General features: G+C 39.4%; 2 protein-coding genes across 2 annotated transcripts; both read left to right on the top strand.

Annotated features, from left to right (window-relative positions):
- The first annotated feature begins 257 nt into the window (after positions 1-257).
- matn1 (matrilin 1) lies at positions 258-22,136 on the top strand. Its single transcript, XM_065283365.1, is given in 18 exon segments — positions 258-396; positions 1,562-1,905; positions 2,027-2,249; positions 2,872-2,994; positions 3,113-3,517; positions 3,588-3,734; positions 3,826-3,900; positions 4,317-4,330; positions 4,332-4,400; positions 12,723-12,864; positions 17,070-17,201; positions 18,573-18,919; positions 19,141-19,363; positions 19,941-20,069; positions 20,286-20,690; positions 20,762-20,911; positions 20,999-21,082; positions 21,348-22,136. Coding segments are annotated over 18 exon segments (3,135 nt in total). The 5' UTR covers positions 258-323; the 3' UTR covers positions 21,398-22,136.
- On the top strand, positions 7,179-10,304 carry LOC135780346 (cartilage matrix protein-like). The gene is made up of 7 exons (XM_065291040.1): positions 7,179-7,300; positions 7,846-8,192; positions 8,353-8,575; positions 9,192-9,320; positions 9,521-9,925; positions 9,997-10,146; positions 10,279-10,304. Exons 1-7 carry the CDS (start codon positions 7,228-7,230, stop codon positions 10,281-10,283), a joined length of 1,332 nt encoding a protein of 443 aa, XP_065147112.1. The 5' UTR covers positions 7,179-7,227; the 3' UTR covers positions 10,284-10,304.
- Positions 22,137-23,839: the final 1,703 nt, after the last annotated feature.

The following is a 23,839-nucleotide window of genomic DNA, read 5'->3' as shown; positions in this document are numbered from 1 at the left end:
TAGTTAATGAGGCTTCTCGCAAAATCCTTGTGCATAAATTTATGTGTGTTCATCTGAGTTGAATTTAATAGGAAAAGTGGCCGGAAAAAAACAAATTCATCATGATGTTTATTTGAGTTTAAGGTGTTTTTGTCTTTCCTATGCCAAACTCTGGAGAAGGTTTCGCCCTCAAAGAGCTTTCTGGAAGAAATGGATTGAGGGCGGCGTCTCTTAACTCTGATAAAGTGTTTATCTGCGAGTGTGTATAAAATCACCTGAGTTTCTCACTTTTAATCAGTCTGTCTCTGGTTGTCGAGCTGATCTTTAGAACTGCACAATACAATATGACAATGCTGGGGTTTGTGATGCTATTATGCATCCTGGGAGCCCCCATGGATCTGAGAACTGCTGCCCTAGGTAAGAAAACACACTACGTCATTAACTGATCTGTAAGTAATATGATTAAAACTGGCTGTGCTCTTAAAAAGAAAGGTTTCTTAAAGGTTATTGCTGGGCTGTAAGATTCTGTAAAAAGCTTTTAACATCCACAGAATGGTTCTTTGTAGTGGATAAAGGTTTTTTAGACTATAAACAGGTGTAAATGAAATGATTTCATTAATAAACTTTAAATGTAAATGTTCTTTTGCGGAACCTAAAATATGTTTTATGACAGCGTTATAAAGATTCTTATTAACACCTTATAGGAGTGTAGATTATGGGTCTCCAACCCCGTTCCTGGAAGGATCAGGTGTGTTTGATTGGGTTTGAAGCTGAAATCTTCAAGACAAGTGCCCTCCAAAAACAGGGTTTGATACCCGTGGAGATGTTCCTGTAGCTCTGGAAAAACAAGAATTGATGCTAACTAGGTTAATGTAGATGGATACTGACAAGTCTATACCGGGATAAAGAATCTGAAATACCTACAAGAATATCCAAGCGAGCCTGGGTTATTATCGATATTATATTGGTTAACATTTGTTGGTTAGACCAATATGTTGAGTAGCCAAAATAAAATCATATATAAAATTACTTTGGGGTATATATTTATTATTATCAATTATGAAAACCACCAACGCTGAACATTTATTGAGATACCTGCAGACTGTCTGTCTGGCTTTAACTTTGTTTCTCGCATCCCAACACGGGCATCTTGCTTTCCTTTCAAATTTCCTCAAAGTGAATGTAGGGTACAGTCAACATTTCTTGAGACCAAATAACAAAATGTGACCCTGCCTGTAAAAACCCAGATGAAGTCATTTTGATTTACTGTTTTCTACGTGAAATCATCCAACATAAAATTACGAAAATTCTGTGAAAATATAACCTTGATATCTTGAATACTGAATGAATGAGGTCATGTCAAAGACTGATATCAATAAGTGAAATCAAACTTTGATGCTCCTATCTCATTATTAGATTATGAGACTTTAGACTGAATTTTAAAGACAGGTTAACAAATAACTCATGAGTTATGCTATTAAGTGGATGCTATTTCATAAATATAACTTATTGAATTGGTCATCATGTGCAATCTTTGACATCATCTCTTTCTTTCCCTCTTCTACATTTTTTATGTTTTTAGCTGCAGACTTTTGCAACAAGCACACAGATGTGGTGTTCATCATCGACAGTTCTCGAAGCGTCCGGCCCGCTGAGTTTGAGCAGGTCAAGGACTTCATGACCAAAGTCATTGATGGTTTAAACGTCGGGCCTAACGCTACTCGTGTGGGCGTTCTGAATTATGCCAGTAGGGTGAACAACGAAGTCTCCCTCAAGTCTCACACAACCAAGGCTGGATTGGTCAAGGCCATATCCAAGATTAAACCACTATCCACTGGTACCATGACAGGCCTTGCCATTCAGTTTGCCATGAATGTGGCCTTTAGTGAAGCAGAAGGGGCACGCAAATCGCCTGACATCAACAAGGTCAGTCTCTGTAACAAGAAATCCCATAAGCTTTTTTATATCCATATTGAGATCTTCACCATTTAATTTCATTAAAATGTCTCTGCAACTGCATTTAACTAAACATGTGTTTTTCGTGCAGGCGGCCATTATTGTGACTGATGCCCGTCCACAGGACAATGTGCGTGATATCGCAGCAAAGGCACGGGAGGCTGGCATTGAGATCTTTGCCATCGGGGTGGGCCGTGTGGACATGGAGCCTCTCAGAGACATGGCCAGCGAACCTCTTGATGATCATGTAGATTATGTGAAGAATTACAGCCTCATAGAGAAGCTCACCAAGAAGTTCCAAGTAGCCATCTGTAGTAAGTGAAAAGAGAAAGAGAGAGGGTGGAAGGAAGAAAGGAAAAGGTTGACCCTACATCAACATCAATGGCTACATAGATCAGAGATCATTGGGGCATGTTATCATGAATCTTACATTCTCCAGACTTACATTTACACATTTGGCAGATGCTTTTGTCTAAAGCGACTTACAGTACAGTGCAATGTTTAGCACAAACAGAGGGTGGAGATCTCCTGTCTCTGCTTGATACTTCACTGCACTTGAGTCTCAAGGATAGGAAGTAAAAACGTGTAATAATAACTAATATGACTGCAGTCGCTGCTGAGCAGTGGTTCTCAACATGGTAAAATCTGCCTTTAGAAAAAAAGCCCTTCGATTTTTCACAACAATTGTAAACCTCAAACTTTGAGAACCGGTGGTGTGGAAAATATGCATCAGGGAAGTAAGCACATCAAACAACAAGTAGTGCATGGTTCTCTGACTTATTCCTGTATATTTTAAAGGTTTGCTGTACTCATGGCTGGAACAAACAAGATTGTTTAAAACACATTCATTTTCTTGAGTTTTCACTTCACATAAATTAATTATTTACTGGCTAACCCTTTCCCACCCGGTGTGTGTGTGTGTTACACTCATGATAGGGAAGGACTTATGCGTGTCACGCGATCATGACTGTGAGCAAATTTGCATCAGCACACCTGGATCTTTCAAGTGCGCATGCAGAGAGGGCCACACGTTAATGAACGATGGCAAATCATGCAGTGGTGAGTATGTGTGAATGTTGAGAAAGTGTCAAAGATACATACAAAAGACATTAAAACATGTTCATCGGACAAAACACCACACTGTTACCACAAACACCAACATTTTCTCTTGTCTCAGCTTGCAGTAATGCAGCCTTAGATGTGGTCTTCTTGATCGATAGCTCTAAAAGTATAAGCCCAAAAAACTTTGAGCTGGTGAAGAAATGGATAAACCAGATTATAGACAAGCTGGATGTGTCGGAGAACAATGCTCATGTCGGACTAGTGCAGTATTCCAGCTCTGTGAAGCAGGAATTCCCTCTGGGACGCTACAACAACAAAAAGGACCTAAAAGATGCTGTGAAAAAAATTCACCCAATGGAAAAAGGAACCATGATTGGCCTAGCCCTAAATTATCTGGTGAACAGTAGCTTTACTCCTAGCCATGGTGCCAGACCTGGAGTGACAAAGGTTGGTATTGTCTTCACGGATGGAAGGTCACAAGACGAAATTAAAGAGGCAGCCAGGAAAGCCAAGGAGAATGGTAAGTAAACAATGTTAAAATGGGCTAAATGTATGTATTTGAGTTCTTATTGGATGTATGTGTGCTTTAGGTATTATGTATGCTGTTGGTGTTGGTGACGCTCTTAAGGACGAGCTGAAGCAGATTGCCTCTGAACCTGTCGCTGACCATTCCTTCTACACGGCTGACTTCAAAACCATGAACCAAATCGCCAAGAAGCTGCAAATCAATGTTTGTGGTAAGCAAAGCCACATACGAATATGACCCTGGACATGTATCCACCCATCAAACTAATTGAACTTTTCTTGTCTTAATATCTGCACGGAAAGATCCCTGTGATTGTAACTCCATTGTCAAATTCCAGAAAAAGGTGGAGGAGGCACTACAGGTGTTAACAAAGAAATATATCCTTTGCTAAGCATAATGTTTGGGTTCAGGTTTGGTTTTCAACAAATGCATGTTTATAACGATAATGTGATAATCTTATTAGGGTCTTTACTGCGGAGTTACAAAATGCTGTTCTACTGGGTGTCTGAAAAGACATTTGGACTCTCTGTATAAAAATTTAAATCAAATGTAAAGAGATGAGCATAGCTATTATATAAAGTCAGAAAGTAAACATCATCGGGCTTCTTGTAGCTGATCTAGCGCAAGATACTAAAAAATGCAGAGGTCATGGGTTCAATTCCCATGGAACAGACTGATAAAAGACTGCTGCTTTGGATAAAAGTGTCTGCCAAGTGCATAAATGTAAATCTAATGTATATGTTTGGTGTATTAAGTTATTACTACTGCGTTATTTCCTTGACAACAGCCTCACTGGAAGCCGTAACAAAAAAAAATGGCTGCCCTGGAGAATCAAATATCATTTGAGACGCCGCCAAGATCAAATTCTAATGAATCTGCCTTTCATTGAAGAATAAAGCCTCCTGTGACCTCTGAACCTATACTTTACTTTCTCTCTTCCAATTCCTTCATTGCTATTGTCCACTGGGATGGAGCAATAATCATGCTGGCAATGGTTTATCTGTCTATGATTGCTCTGAATTATAATCACCTCAAAAAGAAAGATGTTTTCAAACAGTCATCAACATATAAGGGTATGTCAGGGCTCTAAACAAAAATTTGTGTTTAATGCATACAAAAATGTATTACAAATAAATACAGACAATGTTTTGTTAATGGAAAACAAACCTTTTAGCATCTTTACCCTACTCCTAGTTAGTACGAGTTGATCTTTTGTAAACAGTAAAACTTGCTGTATGCTTCTTTTTACTAAATCTTTTTCTTTTTACATCTTTCAAAATGATTTAAGATTATGAACTAACTTTACTGATATAGAGGCTGTTTACACCTGGTATTAAGAATCCAAAGCAAAAAAATGTATATTCATTAGCCGAATAGACATGATAAAACACTGCAGAATGGAAACCAACCATCTTTTATCCTGACTCCAAGTACACTGTAAAAAAACTACACTGTAAAAAATTCCTTGTTGGACTTAAATTTTTATTTTTAATCAACTGTGGTATTTAGCATCATCCACTTGTGATCCGATTGACCCAAAAGCATCTTAATGCCATGTGTAAACAGCCTCATCCATAAACCATCTGGGGTCTAAGGGTGTTTTGGGACCTTGGAAAAGTTTTGACATGCTCTGACATTTGGGATTTTTTCAGTTGCTTAAAACATATTAACACTGTATTCAACAAAAACTATACATTAAGAATATTTGAATAACGTGTGTATTTTTTTGTTTTTATTTTGTTTATGCTTGGTTAGTAAAAATATATTTTTAGAAGTTGCTTATATTTCACAAGTAGCTGAAATAAGGCCAGGGAACACATTTCACAAGACTTTTCAGTACTGGATCTTGTAGAGTTAAGAATTTGCTACAGAATGATGTAAAAACCATTTTCCCCATTTATTTACATTAAACAATATATTGATTGGACCTTTGTAAGACCTTTTCTGTGTAAAGCCAATATGCATGTCTGTTAATTATCTTTTTGTGAATAGAAATATAACAGAGGAGTCGATATACATTTGAAGAGAGAAATTTGGTCATTTGATCATGGGATACGTTGTAAAACTGAATTTGGTTCTGAGAAATTCTCCAGCATTATTTGTTTGCACATGTACTTCAATGAAATGTAGAAAATTTTGAAGTGTACAAACTTGTGTTGGATCCATACACATATAAATATATGTTGAAATGTCTTTCTCTCACACACTCACACACTATATCCACACACAGTGTTATGTCTGCAGCTGTGCATTGTACAGTCTGAAGCAATTTTTCACCGGTGGATTCAGGGTTTTGGTTGAGGTTGGAAAGAAATGTAAAGAAGAATGTCATAAAGCGATTTCTGTCTTTCTAGCTAATCGAGAAGGGTTTTAGAAAACTGCGTGCTACTTACTTTATACAATTAGAAGCTAGAGTATTTAATTGTCTGCCTTTGGGATTTTATTTGTGTTTTTTGTGTAAATTAACATTCATTGAGGTGTTTCTATGCCGTAAAGGCAAAAAAGCTTCTGGCATCCATGTTGACACTAGAAATACTGTGACAGTAAGTGCAGAGTTTGTTTGGTGTCACATGATACAAGATGCCAGTAAGGTTCAGTAAAGTTGTTCAGGAAATCTAAACTCCATGATAAACCTTAAACTTACTTCAAATAGCAGAGCTCAACACTAAAGATTTTTGGAAAACTAAAAACACACATGGGTCTCCAAACACACTGCGCGTGAGCATTATTTTCAAATCATTTAAAGGACCGGAGTTAATTATTCTGCTTATACCACGGTTACCACAAACATTGCTCTGGTGCCTAATTTTAAGACATTTAAAAGGTTAGATGTGCGGTTTACAGAAAAATAATCAACACCCATGGAACATTTCTCAGCCAATCAGAATAAAGCATTCAACAGACCCGTGGTATAATTGTTTTTAACAATGTACTGCGCTGCTGCTCGTCGAAATAAACACATTGATTAAAGGAAGGTGAATTATTTAAGGGAGTGAAAATGCGTATTAAATTTAGGGACGTACCCGGGGTGGCCAGTCAGATGTCAGGGGGGTTCAGTGCCACCCTGGACACCCCTCTGACTCCACCACTAATTACAAACAAGTTAACAGTTGACGGCTCCCAATGACTTCCATAGTATTGTTTTTCAACAGTATGACTCACTTCCATCTGATATTTGTTGTCCTCAGAGCAACCATCATTATGAAACTAAATGTCAAAAAATGTCAATATTTTCAGATTAGTCAGGTGTTTTAATAATTTTGGTGACCAAACACAAATCAAGAACTACTATCAACTTTCTGAGTGTTTCTGAAAATTTCATAAACAGATTTAAATGAAACATTTCCAAAATATATATAATGTCATCAGGCAGAACAGGGCTGTCTGTGTTAGATCAGTTACTGAGGCTTCCCGCAATATCCTTGTGCATAGATTCCTGCGTGTGCGAGATGAATTGGCCAGAAAACCAAATTCATCATGATGTTTATTTGAGTTTAAGATGTTTTTGTTTTACCTATGCCAAACTCTGGAGCAAGTATCGCCCTCAAAAAGCTTCCTGGAAGAAATGGATTGAGGGCGGCGCCTCTGAACTCTGATAAAGTGTTTATCTGCGAGTGTGTATAAAATCACCTGAGTTCTCTCACAGTGAATCAGTCTGTCTCTGGTTGTAGAGCTGATCATTAGAACTCACGCTATAATACAATATGACAATGCTGGGGTTTGTGATGCTATTATGCATCCTGGGAGCCACCGTAGATCTGAGAACTGCCGCCCTAGGTAAGAAAACACACTACGTCATTAACTGATTTGTAAGTAATATGATTAAAACTGGCTGTGTTCTTAAAAAGAAAGGTTCCTTAAAGGTTTTTGTTGGGCATCCCAATGCAGGCATCCTGCTTTCCTTTCAAATTTCCTCAAAGTGAATGTAGGGTACAGTCTACATTTCTTGAGACCAAATAACAAAATGTGATTCCGTCTGTAAAAACCCAGATGAAGTCATTTTTGTGATTTACTGTTTTCTACATATCCAACGTAAAATGAAGAGCATTCTGTGAAAATATCTTGAATATTGATTGAGTGAGGTCACGTCAAAGATTGAAATCAATAAGTGAAATCAAACTTTGATGCTCCTATCTCATTATTAAATTATGAGACTTTAGACTGGATTTTAAAAAAAGGGCCACAAATGAAGTATTTAAAAAAAAAAACTGTTGAGTTTTGAATGGATGCTGTGGCATAAATAGCCTATTCAATTGGTCATCATGTGGCAATCTTTGATATCATCTCTTTCTTCCCCTGTTTTGCATTTTTACTCTTTTTAGCTATATGCTCCTGCAACACTGAGCCCAGAGATGTGGTGTTCATCATCGACAGTTCTCGAAGTGTCCAGCCCGCTGAGTTTGAACAGGCCAAGGTCTTTATGACCCAAGTCATTGATGTTTTAAACTACGGGCCTGATGCTACTCGTGTGGGAGTTGTGAATTATGCCAGTTGGGTGAAGAACGAAGTCTCTCTGAATTCCTATAAAACCAAGGCTGGGTTGGTCGAGGCTGTATCTAAGATTAAACCACTGTCCACTGGTACCATGACAGGCCTTGCCATTCATTTCGCAATGAATGTGGCCTTTAGTGAAGCAGAAGGTGCACGCAAATTCCCTCGAGTCAGAAAGGTCAGTCTCTGTGATGAGCAATCCCATAAGCTCCTTTCTATTTAGATCATCAGCAGTTGTATCAGTTGTATACATAAACTAAACAAACTTCACCCTATCTCATTTAAACTCATTGAAAGGTCTGTGCACCCACATATAAGTAGACGTGTGTTATGTGCAGGTGGCCATCATTGTGACCAACACCCGTTCACAGGACAACGTACGTGACATCGCAGCGAAGGCACGGGAGGCTGGCATTGAGATCTTTGCCATCAGGGTGGGTCGTGGGAACATGAACACTCTCAGGCAGATGGCCAGCGAACCTCTCAATGATCATGTAGATCATATAAGGAGTAACAGCCTCATAGAGAAGCTCAAAAAGAAGTTCCAAACAATCTTGTGTGGTAAGGAAATGGTGTTACGTCAAAGTAATATGATGACCAAATTTACGTCATGGTGACTGGAGAAGTAAAATTTCTGAATTCGTCTTTTCTTGGCCCTACTTTTAACCTATACACAAGATACAATAAGTGCTAGCAGACATTGAATATAGTTAAAGAAATATACTAAATCATTTCAGAGGCATGATAATTAATTCAAAAAACTTTTAAAGAAATGTTTTCATACGTTTTCATAAAACAGTTTATTTGTTGTAAACTAGTGCATCTGTTACCTGAAAAAAACTAAATTTTCTGCTCCACTTCACTTGGGCGTCAAGAAGAGGAAGTAAAAGCATGTGTAATAACTGATATCATTGCAGTCACTGAAAGCCTTAAGATTTTTCACAACAATCCTCAAACTTTGAGAACCATTGCTGTGGCAAATCTGCATCAGGGAAGCAAGCAGCACTGAGACCAACACCAACATTTTTTGAAGTCTTCAGGTGCCTGGTTCTCTGACTTATTTCTGTGTGTTTTAAAGGTTTGCTGTTCTCATGGCTGGAGCACAGCAGATTGTTAAAACACATTCATTTTCTTGAGTTTCCACTTCACATCGATTAATCCCCAGTGTGTGTTACAGTCATGGCAAGGGACCTGTGTGAGATAGGCAAACATGACTGTGAGCACATTTGCATCAGCACTCATGGATCTTACCACTGCGCCTGCAAAGAGGGCCACAGGCTAATGGACGACGGCAAATCATGCACTGGTAAGTATGTGTGATTGTTGAGGAAGTGTCAAAGATACGTACAAAATATCAAAACATGTTCATGTGCATCAAGAATCGATCTAAGCATCCAATTCATATCTCTCATATCCACATCAACCGCAAAACAAAATGAACAAACCCCATGAGACAGAACACACTACTGTTAACAAAAACTCCAACATCTTTGTCTCTTGTCTCAGCTTGCAGTAATGCAGCCTTAGATGTGGTCTTCTTGATCGATAGCTCTAAAAGTGTGAGACCAGAAAACTTTGAGCTGGTGAAGAAATGGATCAACCAGATTGTAGACAAGCTGGATGTGTCGGAGAACAATGCTCATGTCGGACTGGTGCAGTATTCCAGCTCTGTGAGGCAGGAATTCCCTCTGGGACGCTACAACAACAAGAAGGACCTAAAAGATGCTGTGAAAAAAATGGACTACATGGAAAGAGGAACCATGACTGGCCTAGCCCTAAATTATCTGGTGAACAGTAGCTTCACTTCTAGCCAGGATGCCAGGCCTGAAGTGATAAAGGTTGGTATTGTCTTCACATTTGGAAGGTCACAAGATGACATTGGAGACGCAGCAAGGAAAGCCAAGGAGAATGGTGAGTATACAATGTTAAAATTGGCTAAATGTACTGTATGTATTTGAGTTCTTATTAGATGTATGCTTTAGGAATTAAGATGTATGCTGTTGGAGTTGGTAATGTTGTTGAGGACGAGCTGAGGGAGATTGCCTCTGAACCTGTCGCTGACCATTACTTCTACACGGCTGACTTCAAAACCATGAACCAAATCGCCAAGAAGATGCAAATCAATGTTTGTGGTAACCAAAGCCACATACGAATATGACCCTGGACATGTATGGACTCAGCTCATGGAACTTATTCAACATATTTTTTTCTAAAAATTTGCACTGAAAGATCCCTGTGATTGTAACTCCATTTTCAAATTTCAGATTAAAGGTGGAGGTAGCACTACAGGTGTTGACAAAGAAATATATCCTTTTATAAGCATAATGTTTAGGTGCATGTTTGGTTTTTCAACTGCATGTTGATAATGTAATAATGTTTCTATTAAAGGGACATTCCACTTTTTTGAAAATATGCTCATTTTTCAGCTCCCCTAGTTAAAATAGTCCTCTGCTATTGAAAGTAACCAAGAGGACTATTTTCGGGCAGTGCGTAATATCACTACACCTGCTGCGGCCATGTTACATCAGCAAAGTCACTGATTATTACGCCAGAATGTGAGTATAGTCCTAGCCATATCTGCCTAGAAAATCGCAGCTTTTAATTTTCCGTCTGTCTTAGTACATGATGTAACTACAGAATAGTCAAGTTTTAAATTGGAAAAATATCAAAACTTTGGTTATTTTTAGCGCAATGCTAATGGTCTAATCAGATTCAAAGGATTGTGCTAAGCTATGCTAAAAGTGCTAGCAGCAGGCCCCAAACATTGGTGCAAAAAAGTGCACAAAATGTAAATATAATGTAAATGTTCATGTTTTGGTATATAATGTTAGATTAGTACTATTGCATTATTTCCTTGACAACAGCCTCACTGGAAGCCAGAAGAACAAGATTGTCTGAGACGCAACCAAGATGGAATTTTTACACTCGTACCCCTTTCTTTTATTGAAAAATAAAACTCTGAGCCTCCTGTGACCTCTGACCCTATGCTTTACTTTAGGTTCTTTGTCTTGTAGAAATTTGTAAACTGATGTATTGTCTGTGTTTTGATGGCTGAGTGACCATCATCCTGATAAAAAGAAACAGGTTTAAAGTGCACACTCTGGAAGTCTATCCTTCAAATCCTCGTTTTGGAATCAACATGGTGGTGGACAGAATAAGGAGTATGCTCTGACACTTGTGCTGCGTCCGAAACCGCCTACTTCATACTATATAGTACGCGAAATGCAGTAGGCGAGGCGAGTAGTATGTCTGAATACATAGTATTCGAAAAACAGTATGCGAAAAGTACCCGGATGACCTTCTACTTCCGGTTACATTTTGCAATGTGCATACGATGGACACTTCACTATCCCATGATGCCCTGGCAGAGGAGTTATCCAACGAAGAAGAAGAGGCATGCGGCTGTTTTCGCCCTGGAATGACATGGCGTGATGACGATGTATTTCACGTGATGTAGCAACATGGCGAATGTAGTACGTCCGAATCTCATTCATACTACCAGGATTCATACTATACAGTACCTACTGTTTTAACGGCAAGTAGTAGGTACTTCATCTTATTTAGTACCTACTGTACAGTATGCGGTTTCGGATGCAGCTTTGGCCTTTTTTAGTTGCTTAAAACATATTAATGGCTTATATAACATAACACTGTATTCAACAGAAACTGTGCTACAATAATATGTGAATAACATGCATGTACATGTTTGTATTTTTAAGTAAATTATGTTTATACATGGTTATATAAAATAAATAATAAAAATGTATATTTTACAAGTTGCTGAAATAAGGCCAGGGAACAAATACTAAACATTTATTCACAAGACATTTTAGTACTGGATCTGGAGTTAAGAATTTGATACAGAATGATGTAAAAACCATTTTACCCACTTATTTACATTAAACAATATATTGATTTAACTTTTGTAAGACATTTTATTTGTGTAAAGGCAATATGCAAGGGAGTGTCAATTGTATTTGTGCGCCTGTCCACAATAGAAAGATTATAAAGGAGTTGATATAGGTTGAAAGAGAATGAATTAGGTCATTTGATCATGGGATACACTGTTGTAAAAGTGAATTTGGGTCTGAGCAATGCTCCAGCATAATTTTTTGCAAATGTACTTCAATGAAATTTTGAAATGTAGAAGTGTCCAAACATATGTTGGAGCCAGTGTATACACACATATAGGGATGGTTTCCCAGACAGGGATTAGACTAGTACTAGACTAAAATAAATGTAAAAGCTGTCCAAACTGAAAACACACTCGCATATCTTAAAATACATGAGTGCCCTTTGCTTTGCCTCAAAATGCACACAAGTTATGTTTTTAGTAAGGCATGTTTGTTAAAACTAGTTATATTTTTTAAATAAACTAAGGCCTAGTCCTGGTTTAAGCTAATCCCTGTCTGGGAAACCACCCCTTAGAAATATGATGATATCTTTCTCTCACATACTCTTACACACTATATCCACACACAGTGTTATGTCTGCAGCTATTCATTGTACAGTCTGAACCATTTTTTTACCAGTGGGTTTAAGCCAGTCATAAAATGGCTTCTTTGTTTCTAGCTGATCGAGAAGGGTTTTAGAAAAGGTGAAGAAAAATTAAACTTTTTTGCGAGGCTGCGTGTTACTTTATACATTTAGAATCTAGAGAATTTTATTATTATGTGCTTTTGGGATTTTATTTGTGTTTTCTGTGTAGGTGTACATTCTCCATGTGATAATAAGGTGTTTCTATGCCCTGAAGGCAAAAAGAGCTTCTGGCATTCATGTTGACACTGGAAATACTGTGACAGTAAGTGCATTTATAGCAGAGTTTGTGTGGTGTCACATGATACAGGATGGTATGGACCAGTGTGTAGTTTGGATTATAAATCTCTGATTCCAAGCAGATGCCAAATCCATTTAGCAAAAACATTAATTTCCACATGCTGCTTTTCTTTTATTGTAAATGAGTTAGTGGTTGTTTAAAAGAAATGTAGCACAGTCATTTCACAGTAGGGATGTCAATTTATGCAATTTCCCATATTTGATGATCATTTAAATTAACGATCAATCAATCGAATAATCGTTAACAGTAATAGTGCAATAAGCCTTCACTGCAGTGGCATATAGCCAATGACATAAAAGTGTGCAAAAAAACGACAGCTTCCTCACGCGAATTAAAATATTTTCTTTTGTCTAAATAACATGCTAGTGGGATTGTAAAATGAGTCAATGTAGTTGTTGTTTTGATAAAATCATCGATTTAAACTTATCTCGTAATGAAATATAATGACTAATAGACACAGTGTATAACTCCGCCTCACATGGGCACTCTGCAACAGACGCATGAAAGTCCATGTCAAAATGTTTTATTATCATCAAGTGTTATTTATCAAGTTGTTTACCTCGCTTTCCGAGTCGTTGATACACTGTTTGTAATTATATCCAAGAAGCACACGAAGGGCACTTTTCTCGTCGTCACCTCAGCTTAGACGTACTTTCAGCAAAGATGCTTATATTACGGAGATGGCAACCTTCCATTAGAAAACACGCAGCGCCTCAGCCAGTCAATAATGATGATCAGTGATATATGTTGCGGGCATTCAGGGTGTAACGACAGTCAGTTACAGTTTACATTTGACAGTTTTTTGCCATAATTTAAGATAACATTTTAATCTGTTCATTAAAAACGGCTTCTGGTCTCCTTCTCTGTATATAGCAGCATTGCTATGCTAATCTTGCAGGCTTCCCTGAATAGGGTCTTTGCTTTCAGTATCCTAAACGTATTTGCATTTTCTGCGTCGGACCCTCTCAGATCCACTGCGGATGTAATTTTGTTGCGTTGGCAGCCAGCCAGCCTCGTCTCGCATGACGTTAAAAAGCACATGCGTGTGCTTGGCATCGAGCATCGTTGTGATCATAGCTAGTAGTTTAACTTTTGCGCGCTCGCTTAATTTTTTTGCTCCGACTGTATGTGTTTTGCAAAAATTGCATTAAATAGTTTGCCACCGTTTGCCACTGAACCTGCATTAACGACGACAGTGGGGCTTCCGGCCTTAGTCAAACGGTTTGGCACGTATGGTCGGGTTGCGATTTTGGTGCTTTCGTGTGTCTTGTGAATAGTATGCCATACAGACCCGTTTGCCACTGAACCTGCATTAACGACGACAGTGGGGCCTCCAGCCTTAGTCAAACGGGTTGGTATGTATGGTCGGGTTGCGTTTTTCGCGCTTTCGTGTGTCTTGTGAATAGTATGCCATACATACCCGTTTGCCACTGAACCTGCATTAACGACGACAGTGGGGCCTCCAGCCTTAGTCAAACGGGTTGGCACGTATGGTCGGGTTGCGATTTTGGCGCTATCGTAAGTCTTATGAATAGTATGCCATGCAGACCCGTTTGCCACTGAACCTGCATTAACGACGACAGTGGGGCCTCCAGCCTTAGTCAAACGGGTTGGTATGTATGGTCGGGTTGCGTTTTTCGCGCTTTCGTGTGTCTTGTGAATAGTATGCCATACAGACCCGTTTGCCACTGAACCTGCATTAACGACGACAGTGGGGCCTCTCAGCCTTAGTCAAACGGGTTGGCACGTATGGTCGGGTTGCGATTTTGGCGCTATCGTAAGTCTTATGAATAGTATGCCATACAGACCCGTTTGCCACTGAACCTGCATTAACGACGACAGTGGGGCTTCCGGCCTTAGTCAAACGGGTTAACACGTATGGTCGGGTTGCGATGTTTTTGGCGTTTTCTCCTGGTCCTGTAAATGGTATACAATATAGACCCGTTTGCCACTGAACCTGTATTAACGACGACAGTGGGGCTTTAGGCCTTAGTCAAACGGGTCGTCAGGTTTCATTTTCTCTTAAAGATCGGAAGGTGACCCTTATTTACCATATATACCCTCGCATTGGGCCCCCAATTTGCTAAATCCTCAACTGTGGATAACATAATTATGCCGCAATATTTAGTCTGTCTGGAACTAAGCTGAGTTAAACCACATCACTGTGTGACACTTCAATACATATGAACGGCCGCTACGCTAATACGATTTTGTTTTTCTCTCCCTGTCTCGTCCTCGACCCGAGGACGAGACAAACAGACCCAGTCCCGGTAGATGTGAAAGTCGGCACACCTCTGATCTACTGGCTGTCCTTCAACGTTATGCCCAGCTGATACCTGACCAACGATCACCGGCAGAACCGCTTAATCTCCGCTAAATCTCCATTTCCGTTCTCCCAAGGGTTTTTCCCTCCTAGGACTTATTTTTCCTCGGATAAAAGCACGGGGTTTTTTTTTCTCCTAGGGGGTTTTTCACCCCGGGGAGGCAGCCTTTTTGGGCTTTACCTAGCTTCCTCTTCTATACATTGCTTTAGTAATACGTGCAATTATAATATTGAGTCATAGCCGCAGCAAATTTAACTGCTCATGCTTTCATGTATTTTGTTGTGCTATCTGTCGTTTTCTGTGCTTTTCACTGCTTCTATTTATGTAAAGCTGCTTTGAAACAATTGACTTTTGTGAAAAGCGCTATATAAATAAAATTGAATTGAATTGAATTGAATTGAATTTTGCGCAGGCGCCGCACACAAGTGCATGTTCTTGTTTTTCAACAATCGTTACGTTTTATCGAGTAAATTCTTATCGACAATTAATCGAAGATCGATTAATTGTTAACATCCCTATTTCACAGACAAACAAAAAACCTTCAAAAGAATAAAAAGGAGTAAAAAGGCTTCATATGTTACTGTTAGTCAGGGATGCCACTAGTAATTTTGGCCCCTATGAAAGAAAATGAGGTTGGGCCCTCTACCCCACCCATGTTACTACTAATAAAAATAATCTTTGGGGGCCCCAATAGTGTGTGGGCCCTAAGGGGGCCCAATCCAAACCAAACTAGTCTGATCGCTCTATCCCGCACCTGAGTGGATAATGTGAGTGCGCCCTTAGAATTGTCCTTGTCCTTAGAATTTACAGGTGATTTAAAAATACTGGCAATTTGTTTTTAAATGCATTAAAATGGGAACTAAAACCAAAGGCTTACAAGTTTTTAATAAAAATATTAATAAAATTAGAATGGTAAATGGACTGCATTGCCTCACATTCATACACCGACGGTGGTGTCAGCCATGCTAGGCACCATCCAGCTCATTGGGAACAGTGGGGTTAGGTATGTCAGCGCAGTGGATAAGACACTTGCCTTTGGTGTGAGAGACCCGGGTTCGAATCCACTGTGACACACCATTGTGTCCCTGAGCAAGACACTTTACCCCTAGTTGCTCCAGAGGCGTGTGACCTCTGATGTTTATAGAAATTGTAAGTCACTTTGGATAAAAGTGTCAGCTAAATAAATAAGTAAGTAAAATGAACAAGTCTTGCTCAAGGACACCTCAACACTTGGTCAGGTGGAACCGGGGATTGAACCACCAACCTTCTGATTTGAAGACAACCTACATGAACCACTGCCACCCTAAAAAGTTGAATACAATAATTATTATTATGATTAATATGTGTGATCAACTGTTATCTTATTCAACAACTCAAACACACTGTAAAATGTAAATACCTGACAAGAGGCACGCATTCTTCCTGTATTAGGCCTTCATGTGCAAACGCACACTTACCAACAGGCACACAAGGCACTGCGTGGTGCATATGGTCAAAAAACAGACACACGTACACGCAGGCAGAACAGGGCTGTCTGTGTTAGATCGGGCACTGAGGTTTCCCGCATAATCCTTGTGCATAAATTCCTGCGTGTGCGAGATGAATTTAAGAGGAAAAGTTCCCAGAAAAGACAGATTCATCCTGATGTTTATTTGAGTTCAACCCCAAGCTAGAGACCCCTCCTAGGGCTCCAAACGAACTTGGGTTCTCTTACACAAACACATACACAGATCAAGGTGTGTTTGTCTTTCCTACTCCAAACTCTGGAGCAGGTATCGCCCTCAAAAAGCTTCCACATAGACCTGGAGGAGATGGATTGAGGGCGGCGTCTCTAAACGTAAAGAGTGTGTATCTGCGTGTCGATAACCTGAGAGTTTCTCTCACTGTGAATCAGTCTGTCTCTGGTTGTCGAACTGGCCATTAGGACTCACGCTACATTACAGTATGGCATTGCTGGGGTTTGTGATGCTATTATGCATCCTGGGAGCTCAAGCCACCGTGGATCTGAGAACTGCTGCCGCTATGGGTAAGAAAACAAACTGTATCATTAACTGATCTATCAATGTTTAAAAGTGGCGATGCTTTTCAAAAAAAGTTCTTTGTTGGGCTGAATGGTTTTGTAAAAAAAATTAGCTTTCAATGCAAAGTTTTTGGGGAACAAAAATAGTTTTATGTCATCACTAAACAGATCCTTTTTAGCACATTTATATTAAGAGTGTAGATGTTCCTGTAGCTCAGCCGGTAAAGCATGTTGCTAGACAAGGTCATGGGTTTCATTCCCAGGACACACAAGAATTGAAGATAAATGTGTTTATAACATGGATACTGACAAGTCAATCCCAGGATAAAAAAATCTGAAATACCTAAACAAATATCCATAGGTTGTATAGGTTAGTTATTATGGGTGTATTATTGGTTAACATTTGTTGGTTAAACCAATATGTTGAATAGACAAAAAAAATCATATAAAAATTACATATATTTTTTAGTTTGGATGAGTTCAATGTTAAGCAAAGAAGTGACTTTGACATTTTGAAGAGCTTAAGCATCTTGTCACCTTTTTCTCCCGACTCCTGTATAGATTAATTAATCTCTACGTGGTTCCTGAAATATCTTTTAACTGTGTCCTGAAATATATTTTCCTAAAGCTATGTTCTCGAATCTAGATTTAAAGTATAATGTGATTCAAATTGGTATAGAGAGTAAGAGGGAGATTTCAATCACTTGGGTCATTAGGGTTATGTTTCAACAAAAATTTTTATGTTCTTCAAGAAAAAGTAGTTTTGTAGGTTTCACATGTCACTACATTTGTACACAAAGAGACCCTTTACTGCATAAGTGATTGAGTGTTTGTGTGTGTGTGCATACCTGTGTGCACATGCATACCTAAGGCTGAATGTATAATCAATGGAAGGTATTATGAAAAGCACCAACACTGTACATTTATTGAGGTACCTGCAGACTGTTTGGCTTTCGAATTTCTGTCTTGCACCCCAGCACAGGCATCCTGTTTTCCTTTTACATTTCCTCAAAGTTAATGTAGGGTACAGTCAACATATTCTTGAGTCCAACAAAATGTGACCCTGTCAGCTAAAGTCGGTTTTTTTTCTACAGAAAATTAAAAAAAAATCGGTGAAGATAATATAACCATGAAATCTTTATTTACTGACTGAGTAAAATCAAACTTTGATTCTCCTAATCTCATAATTAGATTATGAGACTTTAGCCTGGATTTTACAGACTGGCTCACAAATGAAGTTTAGTTATATTTGATGTTATATTTTAAAAATAACTTTGTGAGTGGATGCTGTGGCACAAATATATTGAATTGGACATCATGTGCGATCTTTAACATCATCTCTTTCTTCCCCTCTTCTGCCTTTTGTACTGTTTTTAGCTGCAGGCTTGTGCAACACTAAGCCCACAGATGTGGTGTTCATCATCGACAGTTCTCGAAGCGTCCGGCCCGCTGAGTTTGAGCAGGTCAAGGTCTTCATGGCCAAAGTCATTGATGGTTTGAACGTCGGGCTTGACGCTACTCGTGTGGGAGTTGTGAATTATGCCAGTAGGGTGAAGAACGAAGTCTCTCTGAAGGCCCACAAAACCAAGGCTGCATTGGTCAAGGCCGTATCCAAGATTGAACCACTGTCCACTGGTACCATGACAGGCCTTGCCATTCAGTTCGCAATGAATGTGGCATTTAGTGAAGCAGAAGGTGCACGCAAATCCCCTGGCATCAGCAAGGTCAGTCTCTGTGATGAGCAATCCCATAAGCTCCTTTATATCCATATTGAGATCATCAGCAGCCTTAATCTTCTGTATTGGCACCATGCATCTTGTGTTATATAATTACCAATTGTATACATAAATTAAACCAACGTCACCCTATCTCATATAAGCTACAATCTGAAATTACTATTTTCACATCTCATTGAAATGTCTCTGGAAATGTGTTATATGTGCAGGTGGCCATCATTGTGACCGACGGCCGTCCACAGGACAATGTACGTGACATTGCAGCGAAGGCAAAGGAGGCTGGCATTGAGACCTTTGCCATTGGGGTGGGCCGTGTGGACATGAACACTCTCAGGCAGATGGCCAGCGAACCTCTTGATGATCACGTAGATTACGTGGAGAGTTACAGCCTCATAGAGAAGCTCACCAAGAAGTTCCAAGAGGCCTTCTGTGGTAAGTGGAAAGAGAAAAGGGGGAGGGTGGGAGGAAGAGAGGAAAAGGTTGACTCTCCTCATCACCGCTGACATCACCATCAATGGGTACATAGAGCAGAGAGCATAAGTATCCTCATTTTATCACCAATCTCACATTCTCCAGACTTGGATCTCCTCCCTCTGCTTGATGCTCCACTGCACTTGGGTCTCAAGGAGAGGATGTAAAAGCATGTGTAATAACTGATATGACTGCAGTCGCTGCAGAGCAGTGGTTCTCAAAATGGTGAAATCTGACATCTGAAAAGCATTTAGATTTTTCACAACAATTGTAAACCTCAAACTTTGAGAACCGGTGCTGTGGCACATCTGCATCAGGGAAGCAACACTGAGACCAACACCAAAACTTTTGAAGTCCTTAGGTGCCTGGTTCTCTAACTTATTTCTGTGTGCTTTAAAGGTTTGCTGTTCTCATGGCTGGAGCACAGCAGATTGTTAAAACACATTCATTTTCTTGAGTTTCCACTTCACATAGATTAATTCTCTCCTCGCTAACCCTTCCTTCCCCACCCGGTGTGTGTGTGTTACACTCATGGTAGCGGTTGTCTCGGACCTATGCGCGACAGGCGATCATGACTGTGAGCAAATTTGCGTCAGCACACCTGGATCTTTCAAGTGCGCATGCAGAGAGGGCCACACGCTAATGGACGACGGCCGATCATGCAGTGGTGAGTATGTGTGAATGTTGAGAAAGTGTCAAAGACATAAAGTCTTTTGTATCTACAAAAGACATTAAAACATGTGCATGTGCATCAGGAATCAATGTATGCATCCAATTCATATCTCTCATATCCACCTAAACACATCAACGGCAAAACAAAATGAACAAACCTCATCAGACAAAACACCTCAAACTCTAACATCTTCTTTGTCTCCTTTCTCAGCTTGCAGTAATGCAGCCTTAGATGTGGTCTTCTTGATCGATGGCTCTAAAAGTGTGAGACCAGAAAACTTTGAGCTGGTGAAGAAATGGATCAACCAGATTATAGACAAGCTGGATGTGTCGGAGAACAATGCTCATGTCGGACTGGTGCAGTATTCCAGCTCTGTGAGGCAGGAATTCCCTCTGGGACGCTTCAACAACAAAAAGGACCTAAAAGATGCTGTGAAAAAAATGGACTACATGGAAAGAGGAACCATGACTGGCCTAGCCCTAAGTTTTCTGTCAGAGAATAGCTTCACTCCAGGCCAGGGCGCCAGACCTGGAGTGGCAAAGGTTGGTATTGTCTTCACGGATGGAAGGTCACAAGACTACATTGGAGACGCAGCCAGGAAAGCCAAGGAGAGCGGTAAGTAAACAATGTTAAAATTGGGTAACACATGTGTATTTGAGTTCTTATTGGATGTATGTGTGCTTTAGGCTTTAAGATGTATGCTGTTGGTGTTGGTAACGCTGTTGAGGACGAGCTGAAGGAGATTGCCTCTGAACCTGTCGCTGACCATTACTTCTACACGGCTGACTTCAAAACCATGAACCAAATCGCCAAGAAGCTGCAAATCAATGTTTGTGGTAAGCAAAGCCACATACGAATATGACCCTGGACATGTATTGACGCAACTCATGGAACTAATTCAACTTTTCATGTCTTAATATTAGTAGAGGAAGATCCCTGTGAATGTAACTCCGTTGTCAAATTCCAGAAAAAAGTGGAGGAGCTTCTACAGGTGTTAACAAAGAAATATATCCTTTTGAATAGGTATAGTATAAATATATCCCAGGTAAAGTATAAAGTCAGAAAACAGACATCAATGAGCTTCTCGTAGTTGATCTGGTAGAGCAAGGTGCCAAGGTCATGGGTTTAATTCCCATGGAACAGGCATACTGATAAAAGACAGCTGCTTTGGATAAAAGTGTCTGCAAGTGCACAAAATGTAAATCTAATGTAAATGTTTTGGTATAAAGTTAGATTAGTACTATTGCATTACTTCCTTGACAACAGCCTCACTGGAATCCGTAACAAAAAGGATCGCTGCCCTGGAGAAGAAGATTGTTTGAGACGCCACCAAGATCGAATTCTTACACTGCCACCCATTTCTTTCATTGAAAAATAAAACTCTGAGCCTCCTGTGACCTCTGACCCAATGCTTTACTTTCTCTCCTAAAATGTCTTCATCACTATTGTCCATTGGGATGGAACAATAATCGTCCTGGCAATGGTTTATCTGTCTACGCTTGTTTTGAATTACGGCCAACTCAAAAAGAACAGTGTTGTCAAACAGTCATCCACATAGTAAGACCCCATAAAGGTTAGCAAGAGTTCCCACAGCAAGCCATTGTGGAATCTGTATGCTTCAGTCCTATTGTGAGGTATGGGACTAAGGCTATTCGCATACAACATACACAAAAAAAGTATTTCTTATTGGTAAGTGGTGTGTATATTAAATCTAGGTGAGGTTTCACTTTGTCTGTGCTTTTTTGGACCTCTTTTTCCTCATTTCAGCGTTCTTGCCCCCCCATAAAGGTATCCTTTGTTTTATATGAAATATTTATAAAGGTAATTTAATATAAAAATAAGAATGGACTTGAACTACATGTGTGAATGCTTGTTTATTGTAAAAATAAAACTGTTAAGTAACTAAGCATGCACACATACAGACACAACACACACACGACACGAGCAAACATTCACTCCCTCAGTGTTATAATAACTGTCTGTGTTGATGCAATAAAATCCCAAGTGTGTCTGTGTCTTTGTTGTGTCCTTGTTTTTGTCTGTTAAACAGCTGTGCTGTTATACTTGATATATCGGTTAAATAAGAGGTTACATAAAAGAAAATAATTAGGTGCCCCAGGTAAAGAGGGATGTAAAGTGTAAGCATAACTGTGTGTGTGTGTGTGTGTCACCTGTAGTTATGTAACATCATTGGTAATAAAGTGAATACTCAAAGAAGCCCCTCTCATGAACTATGCTGCATCACACCCTAATCATAAAATCGGAATGGTGCAAAATGTGGATATCACTGCATCATAACCATTATATTTTTTGGGAGAAAATAAAAGTCAGTATAAGTCAGTGTGTCTCAATCAGCTCCCGAGGTCGTGAGTCAGTATACCATGTACACAGGTTCGGGCACCGGTAGGGACCCTAGCTCACTTCATATTGGGACACTGTTCACTTATTTTCCTGTAACATGACTGCTTAAGTGCATTGTGATAATTCACAGCTGTTATTCTTCAAGAACTGGCAAAACCAACATCTTTCTGACATTTTTCCGGCTGCATTAAAAGCTTAGGCAGCTGACTTGTTGCCTCGCTGCTTCATGAGGCAATGACTTTGGAGACATGAAGGCAGCTCCTAGAAACGCATTTGGAAAACCTTCCTAGAGAGCGTAATGGATTTCTGTTTGAACATAGAGAGCGCCTTTGTGATAACTAATCCCATATTTGAAAACTACAATATTAATTTCACACTAGAAATGCAATTAAAATGTGTAAAAAGTACAAATATAACTTTATGTACACTAAATTTGTTCTTCTACCACTTCTTGGCCAGGCCAATTTTTTCGAACTCGACCAGGCTCGACCAAATTCCCTGTGCATGCCCATGCATGGAATTGTGTAGAGGACAATGAAGATATCTCAGGAGACAGAAAGTAAACCCAGTGTTGTCAGATGTACGGAAATTATCGTATTTGTACCATAATTTTGACCTCTGTAAAAATCTCATAATGTACGATAATATCCACATTTTTTTTGATACTTCAAATGGTCGTTGCAATCATAGGGCTTCTATACTTATTGATCTATCTGTTGATCCTACGCCTACCATCTTAATTGTGAGGAGAATGCATATTCGTGTAACGCATGTCTTCTATCTCTTGGTTTTGGCTAGAAGGGTCGGGATACAGCTATGGCCTAAATCTCATGAGATGTTGGCTTTATAGGGTTAGGTTTGGGGTAGGATTTGGATAAAACAGTTTCATTCTGCGAAATTTTGCCAGTTGCTGTTTCCCTTCTTGCCACAACACAGCATTTAGAGCTTTTGGACGCAGTCATGGGGACCATCAATGCTCACTGTTTTTTTGCGTTGCATTGTAGGAATTTTTAGGGAACGAACATTGTGCACTGGAGGGATTTTGTGATTAAGTACCTTACGACTGCCTGAAATACCTTACGAAAATTAACCATGGGTTTTTGTGTTTAAAGTGTAGTAACCATGTTTTTTAGTGTAATGAATATTATTAGCAAACCATGATTTTACTACAGTATGGTTTAACTAGGATTTAACTGTAGTAAAACCATGGTTAATTTTCGTACGAACAAGGGAGCTGATTGAGACGCAGCCTAAGTAATTGGGGTCAAAATATAAACCTGACCGTGTCTTCAGAAAAGTCCTGTAGTACCCTACCTAGTGATGTTTCAAGGTAGTCCGATAAGGGTTGAGGGCTGAAAGGATTTATACAAATCTCCAAGCATCATAACATTTAAAACATACCA

This window comes from Paramisgurnus dabryanus, chromosome 19, assembly GCF_030506205.2.
Source record: "Paramisgurnus dabryanus chromosome 19, PD_genome_1.1, whole genome shotgun sequence".
NCBI classification, from domain to species: Eukaryota; Metazoa; Chordata; class Actinopteri; order Cypriniformes; family Cobitidae; genus Paramisgurnus; species Paramisgurnus dabryanus.
Note: the sequence above shows the minus strand (reverse complement) of the source record. Positions and strands in the feature narration are given on the sequence as shown.

Coding starts and splice junctions, on each gene's coding strand:
- LOC135780346 (XM_065291040.1), top strand. CDS start 7,228: ATGACAATGCTGGGGTTTGTGATGCTATTATGCATCCTGGGAGCCACC. Junction 7,301..7,845: donor TCTGAGAACTGCCGCCCTAG/GTAAGAAAACAC, acceptor TACTCTTTTTAG/CTATATGCTCCTGCAACACT. Junction 9,321..9,520: donor CGACGGCAAATCATGCACTG/GTAAGTATGTGT, acceptor CTCTTGTCTCAG/CTTGCAGTAATGCAGCCTTA.